A 25,999-nucleotide genomic window follows, 5' to 3' on the forward strand; every position below is an offset into this window, starting at 1 on the left:
ATTAAATTGTAAAAAAAGAAAGACCGAAAAACATACAAGAAACAAGGTCCAGGTTGGTTTGTGATTTCCTCTGCTGTATCCATCTCTTCCAGGCGGCAATTCCACATTGACTCTTCAGTTTTTGGCGCTTCCTAGACATGACCTTTTCTCTTTGAGAAGCGTCCTCTTCAGCTGCTCTGGACGACTGTTGCAGCTTACGACCCTTTGATACGGGAGGACAGACAAGATTGCATCACAGGAAGATGAGACCACAGCTTCTAAACTTATTTCTCAGTTGGTTTGTTACCTTGTTCTTGTTGTGGACTTTCCCCACAGTTTGTTGTAATAGCATTGAGGCCGGTTCAGCGCTCGGTGAGCCCTGGGGATCCCCCCTCATCTCCAGAGCAGAAGGTGGGAGCTCAGGTTGAGGCTCACTGTGTATGCCCACCTCTAAAAACCGACATGTTTTTTTGTGGGTGTTTGGTCGACTGAGCGACCCAAAGCTGGTGTCAGAGGAGTCTTTCTGGTTGTTGAAAGTGGCCTGATGATCTGAATCCAAGTCATCACTAGAGTTACTGCTGTGCTCTGAAAATAATAATGATAATAAATTACGGACACACCAGTATAGAGCTGAAAAGTTTGCATGTTTTAGATTTATCATCAAACCAAAGAGGCAGCTTATCTATTAACCTGAAATCTCTTCTGTCCTAATAATCTCCAAAAATGAAATGTCACATTTACCTGAAATTTATGAAATACGACAATAGCATTTTAAATATCTCCCTTTTTAGCCTTTATTTCACCTGGTTTGGGATCTAAATCAAATTTTCAAGAAATGGCAGCACAATTATCTTACACAAACTAAAGGCCTTTTTACAGTCGCCGCAGCGGACCTGTCCTGCGCCAATGTGATGTCAAAATTACTTAGATCTCGCTGGCGCGCCACTATTCTTTTCAGCGCCGCACGACAAAGCAGAAACAGGAAGCATGGACGAGTTTGAGGGGAACAAGATGCCAGGACTCTCAGAGTGACTGCAAGTCTCTCTTGTAAACTTAAACCCGAGACAGTCTGGCGAGGTCAGTGACTCGAGTTTGTTCTGTGCCGTCGTCCATCCGAGGGGCCGCCGGCCTTCATTTTGGCCTATTTGACATGTTGAATCAGAAGGCGGGCACTGCTGGCAGTCGGACTCAAATGACCCATCTGATTGGTGGAGTGCTAACCCGGAAACGAGGAGCGGAATGAGCGTCTCTCAAAATCTGACGAAAATCTTTTAAACTGACCTGTGTCGATCTGAAATGACGACAGATTCAGCAACTGCACGGCCTATTTCTGGCTTAGAATGTTTTCAGAAACACGTTTCGGTGAACTATTTTAGTAAAATATGAGATCGTATTCTGAACGAGCCGCCATGACAGTCTGGCTTTGAATTTCCGCAGAAACCAGACCGACATGACGTGTTCGTCCAATCAGCTGCCGGTTTTCATTTTTGGGCGACAATACAGATTAGTGCCGCCTGCTGTTATGGAGACGTATTACGTCTCGTCAGACTTGGTGTGTTCGAGGCACTTTTTGGCCGAGGCACATGTCACGACCTTTACTGAGATGAGTTCTTTTATGGTGAATGAAAGGCTTGATCCGACGAAGTAGGTCATCGAATCATTGACGTCAATGCTGCTGCCAGTTCTGCCGTTGTTTACCTTTTTCTTCTAGTCGGTAGAAATAGCAAAGTTGGTAGCCTTTCCTCATTAGCGACACCTCTGTTCAGGAGAAGACTGCAACTAGTGTCGCGACCACCACGCACAAGTATAAATAGTTACGGCGCTCCCATGACGTTACATTTGCGCGCGACAGGTCGGCTGCGGCAAGTATATCGGACGCCTAACACAGAGCCAATAATCACTGAAGTACACAATAAGAACAAAAAGATCTCTTGATCCAGCTGTTTCTCTGGGCTATCCTTCCTCAAGTCCAAAGTATAACAGTATCATCCCTTCATGTTCATCCAATGTCTTACCCTTCGGAGCATGAACTTCTTGTCTTCGTCCATCATTTGTCACCACTCTGTGTTCTCTCTTGTTCTTCTCATCTTGCACTTTCTTCACCTCTGACTTGAAGTTGAGCTCACCTTCCAGCGGGTCAGGGTGGATCGTCTCTTTCATGAATTTTACAGTTGGGTCAGGAAGAAACACTGGCACAGGAAGCTGCAGCGGAGACAGTTTGGGAAAGTCTGTTAAATCTGATGGTTCCCAGTATTTATTTTTAAACTTTGTCTAGGCCAAACTATAAGCGACTGCCAGCCACTGTGGCTGGTGGATGCCCAATTTTACCAGCCACTGATATTTTTTACCAGCCCCTTTTTCCGGAATTCAAATTTATAAAAGAAAGTAGTATATTTTGAAATGCTTCAATACATCATTTTTTATACATATTTTATTAATTTAGGCAAATAAAAAGGTAAAATTGTGTTCTACAGTAATTGTAGGCCTACATGTTTAATGAACAAAAAACATATTGACTCATCTCTCAGTAGCATTAAACAGTCCCTCCAGGATTTCGCGGCCGTTTTTTTGAGATTGTTGCGGCCCAAAATGCCTGATTTTGCAGGAGCTTTTGTAAAAAGTTGCCATAAAAGTTGCGATGTCTTTTGTATTGTTGTTGCAATGAAGTTGCGAGTGAAAGTTGCTTTTTTGTATAGTTCTTTAAAAATAAAAAGGAAACTTGTTTTAGGGAGAATAAAACTACTCTGGGCTGAGTTTTCCTAGTAACCTTACCAAAAAGACTCAGGATGCTGCAAATGTTGGTATAATATGAAAATGGCTGGTGGATTTAAGACAAAAAATAATTTATTGAATGAATGAAATTTTAACATTTCTGTCAGTGGTTTGTTTATCTTTACATTGTTAGTTTATTTCCTTGCGTGGGACACACTTCATACAGTTTGATAAAGTACTTATTGGACTTTAACTTGTCATTGCACTTACAATAACGAGCGTAGCTGTCCTCAATTTAGGTCATCCTGTACGTCTCATCTCCGTTTTTTCCTGCATCCACCGTGTGTGTGTGTGTGTGTGTGTGTGTGTGTGTGTGTGTGTGTGTGTGTGTTGTCAGTCGCGAGGGCAACTGAGCAGCAGAGAGCTGACAGGATTGAAGCAGCAGCTTTCAGCGACTGAAAAATCGTTACAGCGTACATTGATGTTAAAATGTATACAGGTTGGCAGGACGGTCTGAAATGTTTTGCACGGTCTTTCGCTGTACGTTTTGTCAATGTGCCACTTGTTCGAAAAGTACGTTCTCTTTTTCTTTACTTCGCCCTCAGCAGTTTGTACATTCATAGCTAATGCTGACTCCGCGGCGGGCCTCTTAACATCGGGGATATGTCGCCACATTTTTTTTAACCGATAATTTTCCTTTTGTCTGTACCTCAGCTCAGCTACATGGTGTCACGGACTAGCGCTGAAAACTACTTGACAAAAGTCTGGAGTTGACGGAAATATGCGTCATCAAAGCCCCGGCTGTGAACGGTTTCATTTCCTATAAGTTCTTCACAACAAAAGTCCTCCGTTATTTTGGTATTTGAATGTTTTTATTATGAAGCAGCAAAATCCGGAAATGTTGGGGATTCATTAGCAGTAACGTAACGTGACTCCTATAAGCATTGTGCATTGTTACTTAGCAACAGCAATCTTTGACAAAAGCTGTCCAATCCGTTACAAGGAATGTTTTACAATCCACCCGCCACTATGGCTGGTATACAAGGCAAAGTCACCCGCTACTTTGAAAAAGTACCCACCATTGGCTGGTGGCAGGTGTTAATTTCCCACCCTGGATGCAATTAAACAAAGTGCTGGTAATCCCAAGAGCCTGGACATTCATCTAACGTGTTTACGTACAATTAATGTCATTATTTGCATGTAGAGTAGGCAGCAATCAGTTTTTGGCGGCTGACCACTTTTTTGGCACGAAACCGGTTGCCGGTGAACTGCAATAAAAGAGCCTTCTAGTTGTAGGGATGTAGTAACTATCGGTCTTATAATACATCCATGAGCAACACCCCGCCCCCTCTGTTATACTACACATGCGGGAGACACATGCGTACAGAGATTCCTCGATTTATAGTTGGATGTCATAACTTAAAATCTCAACCTACAGTGACGGGGAGATGAAGAGATACTTCAGTTTAATTTTTTTGTGGGGATAAATCATCAAATGTTAAGAAAGCTGTAAGTCTGTGAAGCACTTTAAACAAAGAAAACAGTGAGGCTCTTCTGTGAGATTAGAGTAACATTAAAATGTTCAAGGTTGTTTTACATACCGGTAAAGGCAGGCCCACAGGCGTCGGTGTGTACTGACTGTACATGTTCATTGGCAGAGGAACGTACACCGGCACTGGGACAGGCAGGACTATGACTTTAGGTACAAAGTTGTCTTCACACAAAAACAAAAAAAAAAGAAAACACAACCAACATCAAAACTCTTCATCCGGGAAAGAGGGTACCTGAGTACATCTTCATATTTGTATATTTTACCATGAGTAAAGATATGTGCGTTAGCCTCATATGGACGAAACTGAACACATAGGTACAGAGTGCATCTTTTTGCACTGCATCACAAAAACTCAATTTGGCTGAGCATTTTAAAAAATCCTGTAAGTGATTTTCTTTACCTGTCTGTGCCTCTGTGTCGACAGTCTGTGTGGTACAGGAGACTCCCTTGTTGTGGACCAACGGTGTGCAGAGCACGGACTTGTTCTTCAGCTCCTTGGGGACTGTTTGGACACTGGCCTGTGGAACAGACAAATATTAATTAACAATTAACAATAACTCAAACATGGGATATTTCTTAGCCAATTTGAACACGTGCTGAGAGTACAGGCGTTAGCTTTTAACAAAGTTAACATAGGGATAGATGATAGCCATGTGGAGGACTTGGTTTTTGTAGTAAACTTACATGTCCAACAACCTTTGTTTGAATGTCAGGGACAGAGACTGTAGAGAAATGACAAAGTTGGAGTCAGAAAAACAAAGATTTCCATCTTCATTTAGCACAATCAATAGATTTTCTACACTATGTGCATACATAATGCCTGTGTGTGTAGACCATGCTGTGCAGAGCTGGCAGAGGTACTGGGCTGCCTCGCCAAAGTGCTAGCAAGTGAGATAACGTTAGCGATGACGGGGAAAGACGCCACTGTGCCTGAAGATCTGGGCGGTGAAGAGACTGCAGGCAGGAAAGAAAGAGTAGTCAACAGGGGCTGTACGTGATTGATGTCACAACATTTTATACAGTAAATAAATTAGAAGTACTTAGGCAGATCTAAAAACCCAACAACATGACTCAAAGCAAGTTTTGGGTCTACTAGAGTTACTGTACATTACCTGCTCAGCACCAAACAGCAGACTGACACAGTTAGAGACTAGCTGGTGAACATAGTGGAGCATTTAGCAGCTAAAGAGTTTGTTCCCTCAGGAGTTGTTAGAGAGCAAAAACAGAAAAGACTTTTTAAAAGAGAGTGAATACTGGACTTACATTCATCAGGTGGACAGAAACACAATTCTGAATGAATGATAATGTGTCTCTGTAACTGCTGGATGTGTAAATAAGCAGCTGTTTGCTAAAAAGATTATCATATCAGTGTATGCATTGCTACCACAGGAAGAAAATTTAAAACTGCAAGATTTAAGAGCGGGTTTAGGTAACAAGACGCCTTGTGTTCTGCGTGGGTTTAAAACAAAGAGGCAAAGATTAGGAGTATACACAATGTCTGGACAAGGCTGAAATCCAGTAATTGTCCGGTTTGGCTCTTTGTGTTTTTTTTTTTCTGATGTTAACTTTCGGTCCCACAAGGACTACAACATCAGACAAACAATAAGAGAGTCAGAGTTAGTGAAGCAATGAAACAGACAAACAAAACATCGAATGGCAACAACAACACGTACCCGTGTTGACCATCTGGACCTTTTTATTGCAGAAATGTAAGAGACATCTCAGGTCACAGAAGTGTTTGACCTCTCCCAGCATGGGAAGACTCTGCCTCAGTTGACCGTTGAGGCCGCAGGTGTCACACTTGGCAACCTGAGAGAAAGCAGACAGTTACTGTGAAATCGGTACAGAGCACCTCATGGCTATCATCAATTTTAACAACTTTAGTTTTTAGACTTGCTTATATGCAGGTTGGCTGCAACTAAGGATTATTTGAATTGTCAGTTTATCTACTGAATAGTGTCTTAATTAATTATTTGGTGTATATCAATTTCCCAGAGCCCAAAGTGATGTCTTCAACTGTCCAAAACTCAAACATACTCAGTAGTCTATTCGAGAAGGCAAATGCTGGAAGCTGTGCATTTTTATAATTTTTGGTTTAGAAATGACTTAAATTGAATATAGTTCCCAATAAATGTTTTATGAATCTTTTGAATGACACCTAAATAAGCTGGCCCAGTGGTTTGGTGAGAAGCTGAGTGCATAAAATGATAAACTGTGATATCCAATACAATGATGTCGATACCATAAAACAATGTGATCATTTAAACAAACAAAACCCTCCCAAAAACACACACACATACATAACACACATCACACATATATATATATACACACATCATATATATATACACACACACATTATATATATACACACTTATATATATATATATATATATATATATATATATCATATATATATATATATATATATATATATATATACACACACACACACACACATATATATATATATATATATACACACATATACACATATATATACACATATATATATATATATATACTTATTTGCAAATGCACCACTGGAGCAATAACTGTAACTCTAAACATTTCAAGAGAAATTGTTTGTGTTCTAAACAATGCTTGAGGGAATGTACACAAATAAATTCAATAATTATTTCATTTTCAAATTATATCTATCTAATACAGCGACGTCTCTGTACTGTATGTGTGAACCGTTCATCCACTCTACTTCACACTTGGTTTCCTGGATACCCAATGAACTTGGGGGTTTGATTTTGGAGCATTTGGACGGCATTGGATATTGAATATTAAAAACTGTGAATAAAACTAAACGGCCAAACAATAAACTGCTGGTGCAGCACGCTGTTGGCATGCTCGGGACAGCAGCGGGGCTGGGGAAGGTTTACCGGCTTGGGCTGCGGATCACTTTTTGATGCTTCCAATGTAACATGATTGCGGGATATACCGAGCAAACTTTTCTTCACTTTCCTGGAGCATGAGCGGATAGCTGACAGGAACATTGCAACTGTTGTGTTGGATAAGGTTGGAAAAAAAGGCGCTACGTAACGCTGTCTTTTCCGTGTCTATTATTTCTTTAAGAGGAAACACAATAAAAAGTCATTTGCCAACACTAAATATAAAACAAAAGCCAAACACTATATCTTATTAAGTTGCTGTGAGCTGTAAATTCACCACTTCTAAACAGAGTCAGAACATAACCAAATCTTAGTTTCGCATTGCACAGCGCTCCATCTCGGAGCTGACCGGGCAAAGACAGCAGTTTTCATCAGACTCACCCTGGGTCCGGTTAATAAAGTGTAGGCTACCGCTAACTTATAACACTAATAACATTACCGTGGGCAAAATACCCCCGAGATTCAAATCCATTTTTCAACATTAACCGTCAAGCCACTAAGCCTGTATGGAAATGAACAAAAAAGGGTTAAATTCAGTAACAATAATAATGACGAGACAGGACCGCTGTGGCGATATTAACATGCAATAACATTCATGAAAAAGACAACACTAAAATGTGGCTGAACAAAAACTTGATATTTGCATTGCTTCCACATCCCCCCCCCCCCGATGGGTAGCGCACTGCCATGACTCCATGAGGCAAATGTCTGATTATCCCATATTTTAATTGTGATATTTTGTGATTAAATTCGTTCTCTGTCAGGTAAATGTAGTAGTACAATGTCTTTCTCTGATGTAGAAGTACACTGTAAGTCAATAGTAGGCTACAGTAGAGTTGCATATTAAGTGGTTTGGGGTCCTTCTGTAAATAATTTTGATTTTGGTAGCAATACCACAGGCCAAGCAATCAGCCCGTTCCAAACAGGCACATTTTGAAAGGTTACTGTACTAGTAAATGTATTTTTAAAGCATGATTTACATGATCTGAACTCTACATTCCTTACCCCGAGCAAATAAAAATACATACACAAATACATAAGATTGTATTGAATAACAAAGAAAAGCAAAACCACTTGAAGCTTGAATACTACATTGTCTACAATGGGCAGATAATTTGTGTGATGGGTTAACCCCCACTTGTACTTACATGGCAGAGAAGCCTTTTGTAATTTGAGCTGCAGTTTTCAGAGCAGAAGTCCTTGTCAGCGCCTTCATACTTTGCTGTCACCACTGTCTTAGAAAAGGAGAAGCAGTAGGCACACCAGCCGCAGTGTTTGCCCCACTTCTTTTCCAGCTCATGTTGAAAAAGCATCTTGCAGCCTGGCAGGAGAGAAAGGAGAGGCTCAGGGACCGTTGACCATTTTTTAATCCTGAATTTCACTGTCCGAATCTGAATATTATTCATTTTACAAACAAAGCTCCACCATCACGCATTAGACACTTATGTGTCCAATTACCATCACTGCAGAAGTCGCAGTCTTTGCCGTCGAATTTCTGGACGTGTCTGATGATCCTTTCATTGTTACAATATTGACACTTGCCCATGATGTTGTTGACCCTATTAAACTCTTGAGAACAGGTCAGGCCACACACAAAATACATTTTTCCCTGCGCACGCACGCACACACACACACACACACACACACACACACACACACACACACACACACAGGTATTTTAACAAACGTATTCACACAAATGTCACCATGTACATTACGGTTTCTAAAAATAAAACTGTGCAAATCAATAGACATAACATGAGATTCAATTAGATCCTCTGGTTCAACTAACTTTTTGCTTGAGTTGCCTATTCTATCTTAAAAAACAGACCCTACACACATTTTTCTGGATGACTTTGGGTGAAGCTTTTATAATGCACCGACATTGGGCACATGGCAGTTTCTCTGGTGGTTTGAGGAAGTCACATTGGGTTGATTCAGCGGCTCCCGTTAAGTTAGCAGCCATGTCTTTCTGGGACTCCTGTGGCACAAGAAAACAAAAAATATGCAAAAGGTTTTAAACCTGTATAATATGAATATGGTATCTAATACAACAGGTAACACGGCCATAAAGCATGTCACCCAATGCAACAGCATGGCTCCTTTATGTTTTTCAAACTGGGCAACAGTGAAGGTGTTTGGAACATAGGAATAAGATATAACAGTACTTTTGTTGGTAGGATAAATGAATTAATCCATCAGCTATATGTGCTTATCCTATAGAGGGTGGCTGGAGCAGATCCCAGCTGACACCTCCAACCAAACATACAGATCTTTTTTTTTTTAATCTCCTAAATGACTCAGAGTTGTCCCTCAGGGAGAAAAGGCCCAAAAGATGCTCTCTGGTCGGTTGGTATACCAACTGGCTCTTTTGTCTACAACTATTAGCTTCTAGCATAAATGCAGCTACTTCTGCCACTACTGGTTCATTTAGCATAGAATTAAGAGTTTTGAACATTGTAAAAGCTGTAGGTTGTATTACCTTAAAAGACATGGCACAGGTTAAAGTGCAGAAGTTTCTGATGGAGGCATCTGACATGGCGAGGTGGCAGGCTGGTAATGTAGTCTTACCACAGTGGTCACAATTCAGTGGAGTACCTGTGGAGAGAAGTAGAGGTCATGATAGAAACTTGGCCAAATGGTAAAAGCAAATACTAATGCCACAAGTACTACTACTACTACTCACATGTATGCAATGAACAACCTCAGCAGGGCTCTGAGGTTTCATTGGCGTAGACTAATCCTGTCAACCTACATTTTAAGAGTTTGGACTACACTGAATTAAACTTTTAGGTCCCCTGACAGAACTACTTGATTCAGTGAAAGCTGGAATCATTTTTAATAGACATTAGAGAGAGAGAAAGAGAAGGACAAAGAGCAGCTGTGTTGTCAAAGTTACAGTCCAGTACCTGATGCACTGACAGCCTGAATCTTGGATGCCATCACACAACTGCTGGTGCAGAACAGCTCCACCACATCCTCACTGTTTTTGTTTTCAAACATTTCTGACATTAAATGGGTGGTGCGGCACATGGCACACGGATGCGGCGTTTTGATTTTCTGCAAAGTGATAAAAACAGCACAGAGAAAATATTGTCGATTCACCAACTCAATTTAACTTCAGATTTAATATTCAGTTTAGTTTTGTTTTTGATATATCCTCACAGCATTTATATTTTTCAAAGTGTCGACCTTAAATCAAATTTTTGTTTTGTTTTTTGTTGAAACTAAAACTAGATGTTTCAAGGTTTTGTTACCCGTTTGAATTGGGCCAGACACTCTGCACCGCAGAGTTTTTTGCTGCCGTCCTCCATCTTGAGCATGACAGGGGGAAAACGTGTTTTGCAGGGGGAACGACAGTTCTCACAGATGGACAAGTTGTTCATGTTGAGGAAGCGGAGGAAACAGGGATCGCTGCAGATCTTGTGGACGACGTCCTGCTGTATGATCTCATGTTTGCTCTGCAGGAGGATAAAGAAAGGACAGTGTGTCAACCACAATTCATACATATTTCAATTAATTTCATATAAACCTGGATAACAAAGGGGCAGTGAGCTGAAATGTTTGTGGGTGAGATGAAGATTTTTTTTTTTATTCAATATTCATAAAAAGGTTTAAAGAATCTGTTTTTTTTGTATTACTTTATGACTATGTCATTGTAATAATAAAGAAACATAAAATATAATTAGATCTTTTGGAATCTGTTCCCTTGTTTCTTACAATGCAATATCTGGTGCACATGCTGCATTGTGATTGTGACGCAACTGGCACAAGGGGTATTTTGGTGGACATGATGCTCTTATAGCTGAAGGAGGACAGGCAGGACTGGCCGCAGAAATCCTTCACTGTCCCCTCATTATCCACCGGGGCCTGGAGGATGTCCTGTTGCGGTGTTATCCCCCTGAGAGTACGAGAAGGAATGTGATCAGTTTAAAGTCTGCAATCTTAGACATACAAATGTGTAGATATAGCAGATAGGGCTGGGCGATAATTCAATATGCCTATATATGTCATTCAATGAAATCATATTGTGATGAAATCCTATATCGAGATATCGTGATGTACAATTACGTCGTCTAAAATTATTATTACAAGCACATATTAACTCAATTCTCTCAGAAAATCTGTTGTTAAAATGTATGAGGGAATATCATTTGAAGAACTGCGGATTTGTTTTAACATCACAATTTTTGTGCATGCATGTAAACATAGTAAGTATATAGCTGGAAATGTTCTTTTTTCCCCTCTAAAATTTCACTTAAGACAGTTTACCATATTATTGATGATTTTTTATCTGAAATCTCATTGTAAAAAATATTTTGTGAAAGCACCAATTGTCAAAGTATTTGGTCAAGAATATTGTGATATCTGATTTTCTTCATATTGCCCAGCCCTAAGCGGAGATGAGTTTAGCAGAAAGACATTTAAAATGAATTCACTGAAATTTCTCAGAGGAAAGGGAGAAATGATGCGATAAAGATGGAATTGGTCAGCAAATGGAAAAACTACTGTATGACTCACTGAAGGCAGAAGTGACAGGTCTTCTTAACTTGTTTCATTTGGTAACATTTCAAAAGGCAGGGAGTGGAGCAGAAGATGTCAGCGTGGCCCTTCCTCTGGTAAACAGTCTCCCCGTCCACCAGGACCTGTTTGCAGTTGGAGCAAGACGCAGGAAAATCCACGCGGGTGAGAGTGGGCACTGTAGACGTGGGCTTAGACAAGTCTCCCGTCAAGGAGAAGACTGAACCGATCTTCAAGTCCTCCTGTCAGAAACCAAACAGTAAGATGATGCACAGTGATGACGTAGTTCTCAATAACCTGCTGGACAGTTGGATACATTTCTAAATGTCTACTAGTGTGTTTTTTCTACTGTTTTCCTAATCTACAATACTAGTCATATCACTATTAAATCAAGTATTGTTTAAGGTGGGGAGGCATGATCAGGATCTATATTCATATTATCCTAGAAAATAATGAGAAAGACCCATTTCAAACTCAGTAGAATGTAACTAAGTACATTTACTCAAGTGCTGTACTGAGGTACTTGTACTTTAATTGAGTATTTGCATTTTACGTCCCTGTCTACTTCCACTCCACTTAGGGCTGCACGATATGAGGAAAATATCTAATTGCGATTATTTTGACCGATACTGCAATTGCAATATGATTCACGATATTGAAGGGAATTATGTTTGTATCATTATTCTCATTTTCATTGACTAATATATCTTAAAAAATGAAAATGATTGTAGTGCGATTTTTGCAAAAATCTGTACCAAACAAATATGTTTTCTGTAGGATAGGATTTTTAGGCCAGAACGTCTCACAGCACCACGATACTTCATTCAGAATGGTTTGACACACATTTTACCACAAATATCGCACCCCTCTGCAATTTGGCTATTGCACTAGTCCATATTTCGATAAAATTGCGATTAATTGTGCAGCCCTAACGCCACTACATTTTTACACTAAAAATCATCCACTAAATTTATTTGATTCTGATAAAACAAAAACATATGGTCAGCTTCTAAAACAGGGTGTATTGTTCAGTGAAAAACAACTCATTTTTATCAAGTCATTTTAGTCTCCAAGTTTTATGAAGAACTTTTACTCACCTGTAGGTAACATTTTATGGACTTTTAATGTAATGAATGTCAGCTCATACATCTGTCTACATTTGTTATGCTCCCTTGTAAAAAGAGGACTTTTTAATCTCCTATGAAGCGTTTAAGAGGAACATACCGACTTATTGGGACTTTATTTATTCACCGTAACCCCCAGAGTTAGATAAGTCCATACATACCCTTCTCATCTCCGTGCGTGTCGTAACTCTGACGCACCGACCGCTAGCCTGGTTAGCACAGATCCTGGAGGTAACCGGCTCCAACTAGCCTACTGCTCCCAATAAGTAACAAAATAACGCCAACATGTTCCTATTTACATGTTGTAATTTGTATCGTCACAACGTGTAAAAATAACAAGGTCACATGAGATACGGCCATCTTCTAACCATATACATACTGGGAACTATTCTCAGAAGGCGAAGCACTGCTACTTGGACGAGTAATTAGCGCAACACCTGAAAATGGCGCATTCGTGACAACACAATAACATTACAGGGGATACATGGAGCCCGGGAACAACTGCATGGTTTTTTGCAACTGTTCTCTTCCTGGCCATATGATAAGTGGCTTCATGCGAATAAACATGACATCAGTGATTATCCTTGAAGCAGTGGCTATTGACATGTTGAATGCATATGACAGGAAGGTTGTGGAAACATTAAGCCTAAGACGCATCAATGTCAGCATCAACTGCTTAAACTTATCAAGTGACTTCTTCACAGGGAGGTGGGGATTAAGGAATGTGAAGAGTACTAACAGTATCCGGTATGTAGGTAGGCCAGTGAAAAATAAAACCTTTTCATCTTTATCAACAAAGGTACTTTGGTCATAGGAAGTGGACAAGTGTGCAACATCAGAGCTCAACTGAATGTTTTCAGTTCTAAGACTTTGAAGTTCAGTGGTCATAGCCTCAATGACATCACCAGTCAATTCAGTTTGAGTCCCTGTGAAGCAAAAAGTATCACTGACATAATCACTAGTGGTGGGGTCATCAGTCTCAGCAGCAGCAGCACTAGAAGCAGCTTCAGCCTTCAGTCTCTGCTGGGTTCGATTCATGCGACGTTTGTAGCGTGAGTTCCCCGTTTCTTTGGTTGACTGAGGTGAACCTTCTTGCTGACCTGTCAGTCCAACAGATGGCACCCAATTTGGGTCATCCTTTTGGTAAAGGTCAGACTTTTTACCTGGAATACATTTTGAGAACTTAGACTTCTCTTTATTGATCCTTTTGGGATGACTTCCGCAAGGAAATTAGATTTCCAGCAGCAGATTTTAGCAGCTTACAAAACACTTTAAATAAAGAGGTATAAAAAAATAGAGTATAGAAAAAATACAGTATAAGAATAACAAACTTTTAGCTAAATATTTTTTACAAAAATTAAAAACAGTAAACCATAAACTACAGATAACTAGTTTCAGAATAACATTGTCATTAATGCCACATGTGGTAGCTTGATATGAATTATATTATGTCAATGTCAGCTTTATTTATATAGCACATTTAAAATAGCCAGTGTCCTTCCAAAGTGCTTTACAGTAAAAACAATAAAAGCAATAATTGTTTTTACTATTAAAAATAGTATTATCATTACACTAGAAAATTTGTTATGAGCCGCTGCAATCAACATTTCACTTACCTGACAAGAAATGTGCCGAACAAATCCGGATGTTGTCCAGATTTTTCCCTCGTAGATCCTGGTTGAGCTTTGCCAACCACAAGCGCCTCCTTTCCTCTGATAAGTTCTGGCATTCCTCTCCCTGGTTTTTAATAACTTTTGGAAGTCGATAATATTCCAAATGTTTTTCTCGGTCTGACCTATTGGTACAACCTAAAACACGGCAATAATTAACCATTTTCCTTAACGCCGTTCGGGATCTACTTCAGTGCCTGTGCTTTGTTGTGATGCGGAGTACCTCCAATATGGCGGCTTCCGGTCTGATGACGCGTCGTGAAAACCCTCTATAACAGTGACCCTACTGTCTATGGAACCTCCTATGGCGCCATTTTGATGCTAATAAGCCATCATCCCCCGTTAGCATCCCATTGACTGCCATTCATTTTGACGTCACTTTGACAGTGAATAACTTTACATCTGAAGCGTTTAAAGGCTTTATTTGTCCATTGTTTATTTCTAAAGAAACATGACAATGTATAAATGGCTCCATTACCTTGTACCTCACGTTATGGCTCCGTAGCAGCCGTTTTTGTAAAAATAGGCTAACGATTGTGTCATAACCACGCGACCTACTGTCTCACAGTAGAGGAATTATCGTATAGTACAGGAGAAGCTCGCAGATTGTTTGGACTTACATTAGCGGTTTAAGTTTAATTACTAATGTTAACTAGCATTTTAGTTAGCAATAATTAGCCTGTGTCCATGTTATCTCCTTACATATACCTACGCTCTCCGTCTCTGCGATATTGGAAATGATTGAGATTTCTCTTGGCACAGCAACCAGAAGACTTACAACTTTCAGACAGGTTGCTCACGTCACATTTACGTCGTCTCTCTCAGTTGGAGGCTGCGCAGTAACGCTCGGCGCACACAGGAAAAGTGCTTCTAATGGCCTTCACTGGTCTCCGTCCAGAGCAACGGCATCTGTTGGTCCATTCTTATATACTGTCTATGGTAGTGACCACCCTATTATAGTGTCACTAACGTTACATTAGATCTAGCTAATGGCACTATTACAGTAGTCACCTAAAAACATAACGGAACACTACCGCAGCCGCAGGTGATCCACTTTGTCCTGTCTGTACTATCGATGGGATGGCCGTATCCTTCAGAACACGATTCATGGTCCGTGTGGCAAATTCATTTTTTTTCAAAATAGTCGTCCTCAGTGAAAGGTTCTGAGCAAGCACGTTGGTACTTGATGATGGCTACAGGTGTGTTTGGATCTATATCCAGAGCAAGTAGCCATAAGTTCATCAGGTCAGCATTTTTGGTTGGAATTCTATGAAACATCATGGTGTTACCTGGTGTCCCTTGTTTATTGTCGCAGCTCTTTACAATACAGCGAACACCCATGAATGTAAACTATGCATTTACTATCTAATAATTGCTGATTTCTAGTAATTGTTTACTCTCATTACTGCAACTCGAAGGGAATTCCAGGCGAACTCTCTGCTCCTCACCACGGGGATTCTCAGGTGCTGCGAGTAAATCACTCCGCCCAAGTAGCAGAAGTAGCAGTGCTTCGCCTTCTGAGAATAGTTCCCAGTATGTATACGGTTAGAAGATGGGTGTGTCTTATGTGACACTATCGACTATATAAGCTAACTGATTAACTAACTATATACAAACTATTGTGATTATATAAAAAAACCTTTCTATCTCTTAATACATCCATGTTACGACACACACGGAGATGAGAAGGGTAACTATGTATGGACTTATCTAACTCTGGGGGATACAGTGAATAAGCTAAAGTCCCAATAAGTCGGCGTGTTCCTTTAAAGACTTTTACTCACCTGTAGGTAACATTTTATGGACTTTTAATCTGTCTACATGTGTTATGCTCCCTTGTAAAAAGGACTTTTTAATCTCCTATGAAGCGTTTAATGTGTCCCACCTTGGCCACATCATCTCCTGCTTTAGGCTCATCCTTGATGTTTTCTGTGGAAATGGATGATGGGAGATTCTGGGTGTACTCCTCATCAATGGGCTCTTCTTTTATCTGGATGAGGAGTTGAAGAGAGAGCCAGATTCGCTGTGTCACTTTAACAGAGAAGTCTCTGTAGAAAATTGTGATGATTTTAACTGGTGTGTAATTCAGCATATCTACATTTGTATGTGTGTACAATGCAACATACCAACATACCCAGAGAAGAAATACTTTGCTGTAGTGCAACTAATGTTATGAGCCACGAAATTGGTCAAATTGCTATACTCTACACCCCACACACACACACACACACACACACATCACTGCAAAAATTGAAAGAAATCATATACATGCTGTGGTTTAAAGTCCTGCCTTGATTTTGGTGCGTTACAATTATTACAGAAAACTTTATTACACATAATACTCACACAGTCCAGATTTGGTATGGATGGCTTCACTTCTTTAATGTCATTCTCTTCAGGTGATATTGACGGCTTCACATCCTTAATGTCATTCTCTTGAGGTGATAGGCTCATCCTTCCTATAAAGACATGGTAAAACACTAATCAAATACATATGGGTCAAATGGAACATATGGTGGTCTACAGAGAGATTTTTCTTTGCTGAACAGATGAGCTGATGAACAGATAAACAGACGAGCTCTAACTCAGTGAAGAGATCAGAAAAGTTCCTGGTTTTAGTGTCATCATTTAGCAAAGTAAGCAGCCAGTGCAACTTATTCTTTGTCGCACATTTGTAAACTGCTCATAATATAATATCATAAATCATTCTATAATATATAATAATTCTGTGCACAAGTATGTAACAATGCAAATAAAGGCAGTGATGAGAGTGAAAGTGGGAGGGAAGAGATAGTTTTATTTTCTAGTTAGTAGGTGCAGTACCTGACACAGTGATAGACTGAGCCTTGTGTACCATCATACATCTGTTGCTACAGTAGAAGTCCAACGTGCCCTTATCATTTTTTCTTTCAACCATGTCTGATAAGTAATGGGACGTCTGGCACATGGGGCACAGCTGAGGCGCCTGAACTTTCTGTAAAGATTTAAAAAATACAGCAGAGAAACAAAGTGAGGCACAGTGCAGGATCAGATGAGTCTTATAATAGTGTTTGAACCTGTGATCTATCAAGTGTATTTAACAACCAATCCACTTTGCTGCCACTCCGCTCTTTGACTCTCTCTCTAAGAAAAAACTGAACAGAAATTACTTAATTTGGCTGTTTGTAAAAAACTATATATTTTCCAAATTTCTTTTTTGGTCTGAGAACATATTTAATTACTTATCTATTTAGCTTTTTCCAAATCAATGCAACACAACTTAATATGTGCAAAATGTAAGGAAATAAGTTTGATAATTAAGAGACCAACTGATGTTGCCTGTACATAAATACACTGCTTGGTGTATTTATAGCTTAGTAATATGCATGGTCTTCAGTACTGCATAATAATGTGCTAGTTTGTACATTGCTAATTTGGAAGTTGTAGCTATACCAACACCAGTTCCTTAAAGGGTAACTACTGTTTTTTTCAACCTGGACCCAATTTCCTATGTTTTTGTGTCTAAGTGACTGATGGGAACAACAATCTTTGACATTGGCCCAGTATTAAGCGCGATCGCTGCAGTCTGCAGCGGCGAAACAAGCTACAATGTAAGTTAATAGGGTAATTGTCCAGCTTGTATTTACCTTCACAAAAGTGCTCATTTTGCCACTGACAGGCTCAGATTAATACTGTAAGTGTCTGACAACATTATGGAAGGGATCCCTTCAGACATAGACCTTTAAAACCTCTTTGAGAGGTTTATCTTTAACCAGAAACAGCTCTGAAGTCGCTAGCGCTAAACCCACCAGACTCCATTTAAAAAAGCAATATTTTTAGCGTGTATAGAGCAAACATTTTCACATGTAAATCGGTAAACTATGCGTTTATTTCAACCAAAACTAGAGTTGTGAAAAGACGAAAAAAAAAGTTTCTGTCGACTTTGAATTAAGTATATTCTACGATGCTAAAATTACTGTTTATTTACATGGAGTCTGGTGGGTTTAGCGACGCAATTACGTGGATGTTTTTAGGTTTAAAAAAAGGATCTTACTCTTTCGACCTTACTCTTTCTAAAGAGGTCGACCTCTTTAGAAATCCTTTCCATAATGTTGTCAGACACTTAGAATAATAATCTGAGCCTGGCAGTGGAAAAACAAGCACTTTTGTGAAGGTAATTACAAGCGGGACAATTGCCCTATTAACTTACATTTTAGCTTGTTTCGCCGCTGCCAACTTAAGCGATCTTGCTTAATAATACTGGACCACTTTTAAAGATTGTTGTTCCCATCAGTCACAAAAACAGGAAAATAGGGTCCAGGTTGAAGTGATCGTGATTTTGACATTTGATTGCTGCACCTCTTTGAACTTGATCAGACATTCTTCACTGCAGATAGTTTTACTGCCGTCGTCCGCCTTCAGCAGGATCCGTTTACCGAGGCCGACGGAGCCGCAGACGTCACAAATAGGCACCGGTAAGTTGTTGGTTCTGTGGTAGTTGATGAAACAGTCGCTGCAAATTCTTTGCATCAAGCCATCCAGGGTCATCCTGAATTTGCACTGAGGATGATAAAAGGAGCATGTGGATTGATAGCATTGTGGTAATTCTGAATCTTTTTTTAATTTTTTTTTTATATCCAATGAGAAGGATAGAATGAATTGATCCTACTAACAAGTATAGCCTGATATAGCTAGTTGAAAAGTGTTGACAGACAAGACAAAGGCATTGATGGTTTTGGTCTTTGGTCTCCAAACTTATGAAATGAATAAACCATGAAATATCATATCACAATAGTCTCGCATTGCCAGACCATCCACACGCTGCAGAGTGGAGGAAGGTCTGGCTACTCCATACAGCATAACGGGATGGTTTATTGACATTTCTTTAAACCAATCACAATCTTCATGGGTGGTGCTAAGCGCCAGACAGAGCCGCTGCAAAAAAGTTGTGCGAGAGAAAACTCCAATTGGATAGATAGCTAGCGGTCTCGAATTACCCTGCAGAGATCTGAGGAGCAGTTAACACTAGTCCTCAAAAACAATAAAGAAAGCCGAAGGAAATGGAAATCGGCGAAAATAAATGCATCCGGCGGAATATCCTGCGGCACTGGAACAATCCTGGAAGTGGAATGTCAAGGATATAGACTACAGTGGTGTGAAAAAGTGTTTGCCCCCTTCCTCATTTCCTGTTCCTTTGCATGTTTGTCACACTTAAGTGTTTCAGAACATCAAACCAATTTAAACAAAAGTCAAGGACAACACAAGTAAACACAAAATGCAATTTGTAAATGAAGGTGTTTATTATTAAAGGAGAAAAAAAATCCAAACCATCATGGCCCTGTGTGAAAAAAGTGATTGCCCCCTTGTTAAAACATACTGTAACTGTGGTTGTCCACACCTGAGTTCAATTTCTCTAGCCACACCCAGGCCTGATTATTGCCACACCTGTTCACAATCAAGGCATCACTTAAATAGGAGCTGCTTGACACAGTAAGGTCCACCAGAAGATCCTTAAAAGCTACACATCATGCCGAGACCCAAAGAAATTCAGGAACAATTGAGAAAGAAAGTAATTGAGATCTATCAGTCTGGAAAGGGTTATAAAGCCATTTCCAAAGCTTTGGGAATCCAGCGAACCACAGTGAGAGCCATTATCCACAAATGGCGAAGACATGGAACAGTGGTGAACCTTCCCAGGAGTGGCCGGCCGCCCAAAATTACCCCCAAGAGCGCAGCGACGACTCATCCAAGAGGTCACAAAAGACCCCACAACAACGTCCAAAGAACTGCAGGCCTCACTTGCCTCAGTTAAGGTCAGCGCTCATGCCTCCACCATCAGGAAAAGACTGGGCAAAAATGGCCTGCATGGCAGAGTTCCAAGGAGAAAACCACTGCTGAGCAAAAGAACATCAAAGCTTGTCTCACTTCTCCAGAACACATCTTGATGATCCCCAAGACTTTTGGGACAACATTCTGTGGACCGATGAGACAAAAGTGGAACTCTTTGGAAGGTGTGTGTCCAAGTATATCTGGCGTAGAAGGAACACTGCATTTCATAAAAAGAACATTATACCAACTGTAAAATATGGTGGTGGTAGTGTGATGGTCTGGGGCTGTTTTGCTGCTTCAGGACCTGGAAGACTTGCCGTGATAAAAGGAACTATGAATTCTGCTGTCTACCAAGAGATCCTGAAGGAGAATGTCCGACCATCTGTTCGTGTACTCAAGCTGAAACGAACTTGGGTTCTGCAGCAGGACAATGATCTTAAACACACCAGCAAGTCCACCACCGAATGGCTGAAGAAAAACAAAATGAAGACTTTGGAGTGGCCTAGCCAAAGTCCTGACCTGAATCCTATTGAGATGTTGTGGTATGACCTTAAAAAAGGCCGTTCATGCTCGAAAACCCTCTAATGTAACTGAATTAGGACAATTCTGCAAAGATGAGTGGGCCAAAAATTCCTCCAGGACGCTGTAAAAGCCTCATTGCACGTTATCGCAAACGCTTGGTTGCAGTTGTTGCTGCTAAGGGTGGCCCAACCAGTTATTAGGTTTAGGGGGCAATCACTTTTTCACACAGGGCCATGATGGTTTGGATTTTTTTTCACCTTTAATAATTAACACCTTCATTTACAAATTGCATTTTGTGTTTACTTGTGTTGTCCTTGACTATTGTTTAAATTGGTTTGATGTTCGAAACACTTAAGTGTGACAAACATGCAAAGGAACAGGAAATGAGGAAGGGGGCAAACACTTTTTTCACACCACTGTATATCATACCAACAAATAACGGCACAATCCTCAGAGTAATACATATTAAAATAATTGACGTAACAAAGTAAAACAAAAACTAAGAATCAATTTATTTTTTACTTACGTAGCAATATTTGGCGCACATCTTGCACTCAGACCGAGGTCCTGTTAGGGATGGGGTTTTGGGGGAAGACGTTTTTCTCTTGGAGTTAACAGAAGCGAGGCAGGAGTCGCTGCACAATTCCTTCATAGTTCCTGAATCATCCACCGGGGCCAAGATAATGTTGTGAGGCCGCATTATCACCCTGAGGGAAGGAGATCAAGATGAGATTCAATGTCAGAAAATGTTGCTTTTGTTTAGTTTTTCCAAAGAATGGGTGAATATCTTTTGCTTCAGTACCTCGAGTGTTAACGCTGCTTGACCTGCAAAACTAAAAAAAAAAAAATCTACAAAATCTCTGATAAACACAACAAGCCAGGATTTTTAGTTTATGATACTTACATTTACAAAGTAAAGCAACACATTCTCACAACTGAGAAGCTGAAAAAGGCAAATTGTTTTTCTTGAAAACAATTCCCCACTTAAAGCAAAAGATTAAACGAAAAGTCTGAAATCCCGTAGGACATACTCTGGGCAAGTATCTAACCATATACATTTGAAGTTTTTAGATGACATGTAAAATAAAATGATTTAATTAAATTAAATATTCATACACTGCATGTGTGTGCATATCTTTGATATTCAACTTGGTTTGAGTACATAGATACCAGTTTCTGGTAATTTCTGAGCTATTTTCTTATCATATATTAAGTCTTTGGGCACATATAATGAAATAAATAGAAAGAACAGTAGCCCCATGTGTCAAAAGACAGAAAGAGGAAATTATATGTTTTAGGGGAGGAACAAATCATTTAAATGATTAATCGACTTTTAAAATAGTTGCAGATTATTTATCATAACTTTTAAACTTTGTTAACAAATGTGAATGTAATTATCTGAAAAGCACAAAGAAAAACATCCTTGACTTACTGGAAGCAGTTGTAGCAATTTTTGGTGGCTAATTTGCTGTGCGGATGTCTTTCAGAGAGGCATTCGGCTGAACAAAAAACATCCTGTGAACTCTTCGGCTGGTAATGCGTCTCTCCTCTCTGCAGTCTCTGCCCACAGTTGCAACAGGCAACGCAGGAGGCTTCAATGATGAATGTTGTGTTGTCCAACTCAGCAGCTACAGCGGCATCATTTTCGTTCACAGCGGAGTCTTGACTGATCTTTACTTCCTTCTGTGATTATAATTAATGACAACAATGATTAGAAGACATGGCTCGTCTCGCATGTAAGGCAGCTTCACTTGAATCAGACAAACTGATTCAGTCATGTAAATACACAGAAGACAGCTTTATTTAAAACATAATAACAAAGGCATCAAGTTCGCAAATGCTGTTTCTGCTTTAGATGGCTCTCGTGTGGAGCAGATTTAACTCACACCTTCATGTTTTTACCGTTACTCCATGAAATTAATTTATTGTAGGAAATACTCACAGGATTCAATTGTTTCGATTGTTTGCCTGTTTTCCTCGTCTTCAACTGACCTGAGCTTTTGTTTTCTGAGGAAAGATATCAGAAAACGTGAATTTAGCAGGTTTACTGCTAATACTGTACAGAACACAGAAGTTATCGTTGGATTTTCAAATCCATTCATTCCATTAACGTGTGACTAATTAAACTAGGGGTGCACAATTCAGAAAATGTCACGATTTGATATCGATTTTTAGGCTCAAGATTCAATTCAAAATTGATTTTCGATTCAAAAACGATTCTCGATTCAAAAAACGAGTCACAGTATGTAAATGTAGTTACTTTTCCCATGTGATTGCAGTAGACATACAATTTAAAAATAAAAACTTTTGCAACTAAAAACTGCAAAGTGCCGAGCTTTGGCCAGCTTTCAAATACATTTAATTCAAGTATAAAATAAAACTGTTAAATAAAAAGAGCATTTTGTTCATTTTGGTGGGAGTTTAGAGCACTGAAAGCGTGTTGGTTGACTGGCATGTTAGGTACTTTAGATTGTTGTTCGTCCACGTCTTTAATGTTAATCTCCGGGTGATGGCGTACCGTGTGAGTTCTCAAGTTTGTGGCGTTTACAAAATACTTAATTTTCGCTTTGCAAAGCTTGCATATAGCATGATTCCTATCAAGTTCCGTCTTCCCCTCGAGGTTATAAAAGCCGAAATGTGCCCAAACTCTCGCCTTCAGTGAGGATGGAGCAGGTTGAATAATTCTTTCTGTGAGGTTTGCCATTGTTTGCACCGACTAAACTTCTTCTGCTGAACTCGTTCTTCTTTTGATTATAACAAGTGCCCAGGCGTCAGCGTGAATTCGACGCAGCGCCATTTATGGGAATGGCGAGCTAAACTCATTTCAGGACAATAGTATACACGCCATTACAAAACGACAAAAACGAATAAAAAAAATATGAATTGATTTTTGGAATTCTATGTATCTGTGTATATGTAATTATGATATATTGTTTCACTATATTGTCATTCATTATGTTTATATACCAACCTCCACTTATGGGTGCACGGGAGAAGTCAGTTATTGACAAATACATTAATAAACACTTATATCTGCTTACAACTACATCATAGTGTTATCCACAATGTATTAAATTGTTATATACTGCTTATGAATGCTAAATTAAATGTCCATACACTGCTTATACATGCTACCTAACAGGGGATTAAAGTGTTACCAGCAAAGGAAACATTTTCTCCTATCTGTGTCAGACTGTGCTGCCTATATTTTGGGGGATGTCAGCTGGCATGATAAATGCCTGTAAATAGAAAAACAGAGCAGTGCCCCATTTGGCTGTGCCAACTCTTATGTAGCCGCAAGGGTGGGAAGATTCTGTTAAATGGAGCGCAGGCAGCATATGAAGCAGCAAATATGTTGTTAATTCTGTACCAGCAGCAGGTGTTATTACCAACCACTGTGTAGCGTTTTGGAATATGATAAATCCTAAACTTCACGATGTTTGACATACTCTGGACTTCCTGGATCATATTTTATTGTCTCACTGGTAGCTGTAGAAACCCATCCACACAAACACAGCCCATTGTGTTTTTTAATACTCACTAAAGAGGAGGAGAGAAAGGAGTGAAAAGACAAGAAAAAAAATGCCATCTTGACAAACTTATTGTCCAGTACCTTGAAGCTTGTATACAGTTGCGGGCCGTAGCTTGTATGATGTCACACAGCTGCGGTTGCAGAAGAGCTTCACCACGTTGTTGTCGTTTTTGTAATCAACCATGTCTGAAATTGTTTGAGAAGTGTGACACATGGTGCATTGGTGGAGCGTCTCGATTTTCTGTAGAACAGAAAAAGAAAAGAGAATGTCATGTTGTAGAATAATGATTTCATTCAGCAAAACTATTAAATCAGTGAGCAAACGTCTCACTGTCTGGCATTGAGCCCCTAATGGTCCATTTAAGGGAAATTTTAATAATCTTTATTTGTGCCGAGACTATTGGTCAATTAGTTCATCAAAGAACAAAAAAACTTGATCTAATAACCATTCAGTCTGACCTGACTGCAGCCCCTGTGGTACCACAAATACTCACTAGCACATTCAAATGTGCAATAATCTGTGGCTGAAAATAGTCCCGAACAAATGCACCGTTTAATCCTGCCACAGTAATTCCTTCTGTTCGGAGGGAGCTAAGAACTACAATGAGCCACTTCTGGCCGCACATCGTTGGTTTTGGTCTTTTTAAGGAATATCTTGAAAATAACAAAAATATAGATAACCCCAGTTTATTATTGAAGAATATTTGACCTCATTCCCATTTTGTTATTGTGCTTATTATATCTATTATTATTTCATCAGTCTATAAACATTTTTAATTTCTGGTACATTGCTGGGGACTTAAACAACAAACTAAAGTGAAATAAAACTAAATATGATTTGAATGTACAAAATATCTTGTAGACAGGCTCTGGTCATTATGCTAGTGAGCCTACCCTCTCTACACCTGTAACCATGCTGTTGTCTATGGTGACTGAGCGCACACAGCACATGGATTAAGACTGTGTATCTAAACATTTAAAAAATATGTCCACTGTCCTTTTATATAAACCATGATTTGCTTAAAGCTTGGACACTATGGGGATGATTTCAGACCTGTGCTATGTATATATACAGTTTTTTAGTGTTGCCCTTTCAAGCTGTAATGTTTTTCTGTCTTTGACAATTTAAGTGACCATAATTTCGATATTTCAGCACCTCTTTGAACTCGTCCAGACATTCATGACTGCACATGGTTTTGGTCCCCTCCTCCAGCTCCAGCTTCAGCGGCTTGTCGCGGCAGTTGGAGCGGCAGTTTTCGCAGACGGCCATGTTGTCCCTGCGGAAACCATCCAAGCAGGAGTTGCTGCAGAATGTGTGGACAGCCTCGTTCAGGGTCAACTCACATGTGGTCTGTGGAAGATAATGATACAGGAGCAGTGAGTACGACAAAGAGTTTATGGTTGAAATGAACACATTTTGTTGTAGAAAAATGACATTTGTTTTTTGCTTACAGTGCAGGATGCGTTGCACATGCTGCAGAGCTGCTGTGGTGTTTGGGTGGACCCAGTGTTGGATTTGAAAGAGAGGAGACAGGTCGTACTGCAGAAGTCTTTCATAGTTCCTTTAATGTCCACTACCGCCATGATGAGGTCTAGAGGCTGCGATATCGCCCTGACAGAACAAGAAGAACGCAGAACACACTCAAAAATTGAAACTACTACAACATTACTCTTATACT

At 39.7% G+C, this 25,999-nt stretch overlaps 1 protein-coding gene across 3 annotated transcripts in view; it reads right to left on the reverse strand.

Moving 5' to 3' along the window:
* The window catches only part of LOC144529274 (uncharacterized), a 45,874-nt gene that overhangs the window by 3,852 nt on the left and 16,023 nt on the right, over positions 1–25,999 (reverse strand). For all 3 annotated transcript variants that reach the window (XM_078268273.1, XM_078268275.1, XM_078268274.1), the window contains 26 exons: positions 25,773–25,932; positions 25,477–25,671; positions 24,402–24,561; positions 22,731–22,795; positions 22,221–22,471; positions 21,315–21,495; positions 18,797–18,997; positions 17,282–17,432; positions 16,805–16,917; positions 16,344–16,448; positions 11,665–11,906; positions 10,864–11,044; positions 10,401–10,604; positions 10,053–10,203; positions 9,626–9,741; positions 8,984–9,124; positions 8,602–8,752; positions 8,292–8,464; positions 5,917–6,052; positions 5,057–5,197; positions 4,928–4,965; positions 4,644–4,761; positions 4,293–4,405; positions 1,995–2,181; positions 287–564; positions 37–202 (listed from right to left, as the gene is read on the reverse strand). In XM_078268273.1, the coding sequence (XP_078124399.1) occupies positions 37–202; positions 287–564; positions 1,995–2,181; positions 4,293–4,405; positions 4,644–4,761; positions 4,928–4,965; positions 5,057–5,197; positions 5,917–6,052; positions 8,292–8,464; positions 8,602–8,752; positions 8,984–9,124; positions 9,626–9,741; positions 10,053–10,203; positions 10,401–10,604; positions 10,864–11,044; positions 11,665–11,906; positions 16,344–16,448; positions 16,805–16,917; positions 17,282–17,432; positions 18,797–18,997; positions 21,315–21,495; positions 22,221–22,471; positions 22,731–22,795; positions 24,402–24,561; positions 25,477–25,671; positions 25,773–25,932 (4,118 nt within the window). The remainder of the gene's footprint in view (positions 1–36; positions 203–286; positions 565–1,994; positions 2,182–4,292; positions 4,406–4,643; positions 4,762–4,927; positions 4,966–5,056; positions 5,198–5,916; positions 6,053–8,291; positions 8,465–8,601; positions 8,753–8,983; positions 9,125–9,625; positions 9,742–10,052; positions 10,204–10,400; positions 10,605–10,863; positions 11,045–11,664; positions 11,907–16,343; positions 16,449–16,804; positions 16,918–17,281; positions 17,433–18,796; positions 18,998–21,314; positions 21,496–22,220; positions 22,472–22,730; positions 22,796–24,401; positions 24,562–25,476; positions 25,672–25,772; positions 25,933–25,999) is intronic.

This window comes from Sander vitreus, chromosome 14, assembly GCF_031162955.1.
Source record: "Sander vitreus isolate 19-12246 chromosome 14, sanVit1, whole genome shotgun sequence".
Taxonomy (NCBI): domain Eukaryota; kingdom Metazoa; phylum Chordata; class Actinopteri; order Perciformes; family Percidae; genus Sander; species Sander vitreus.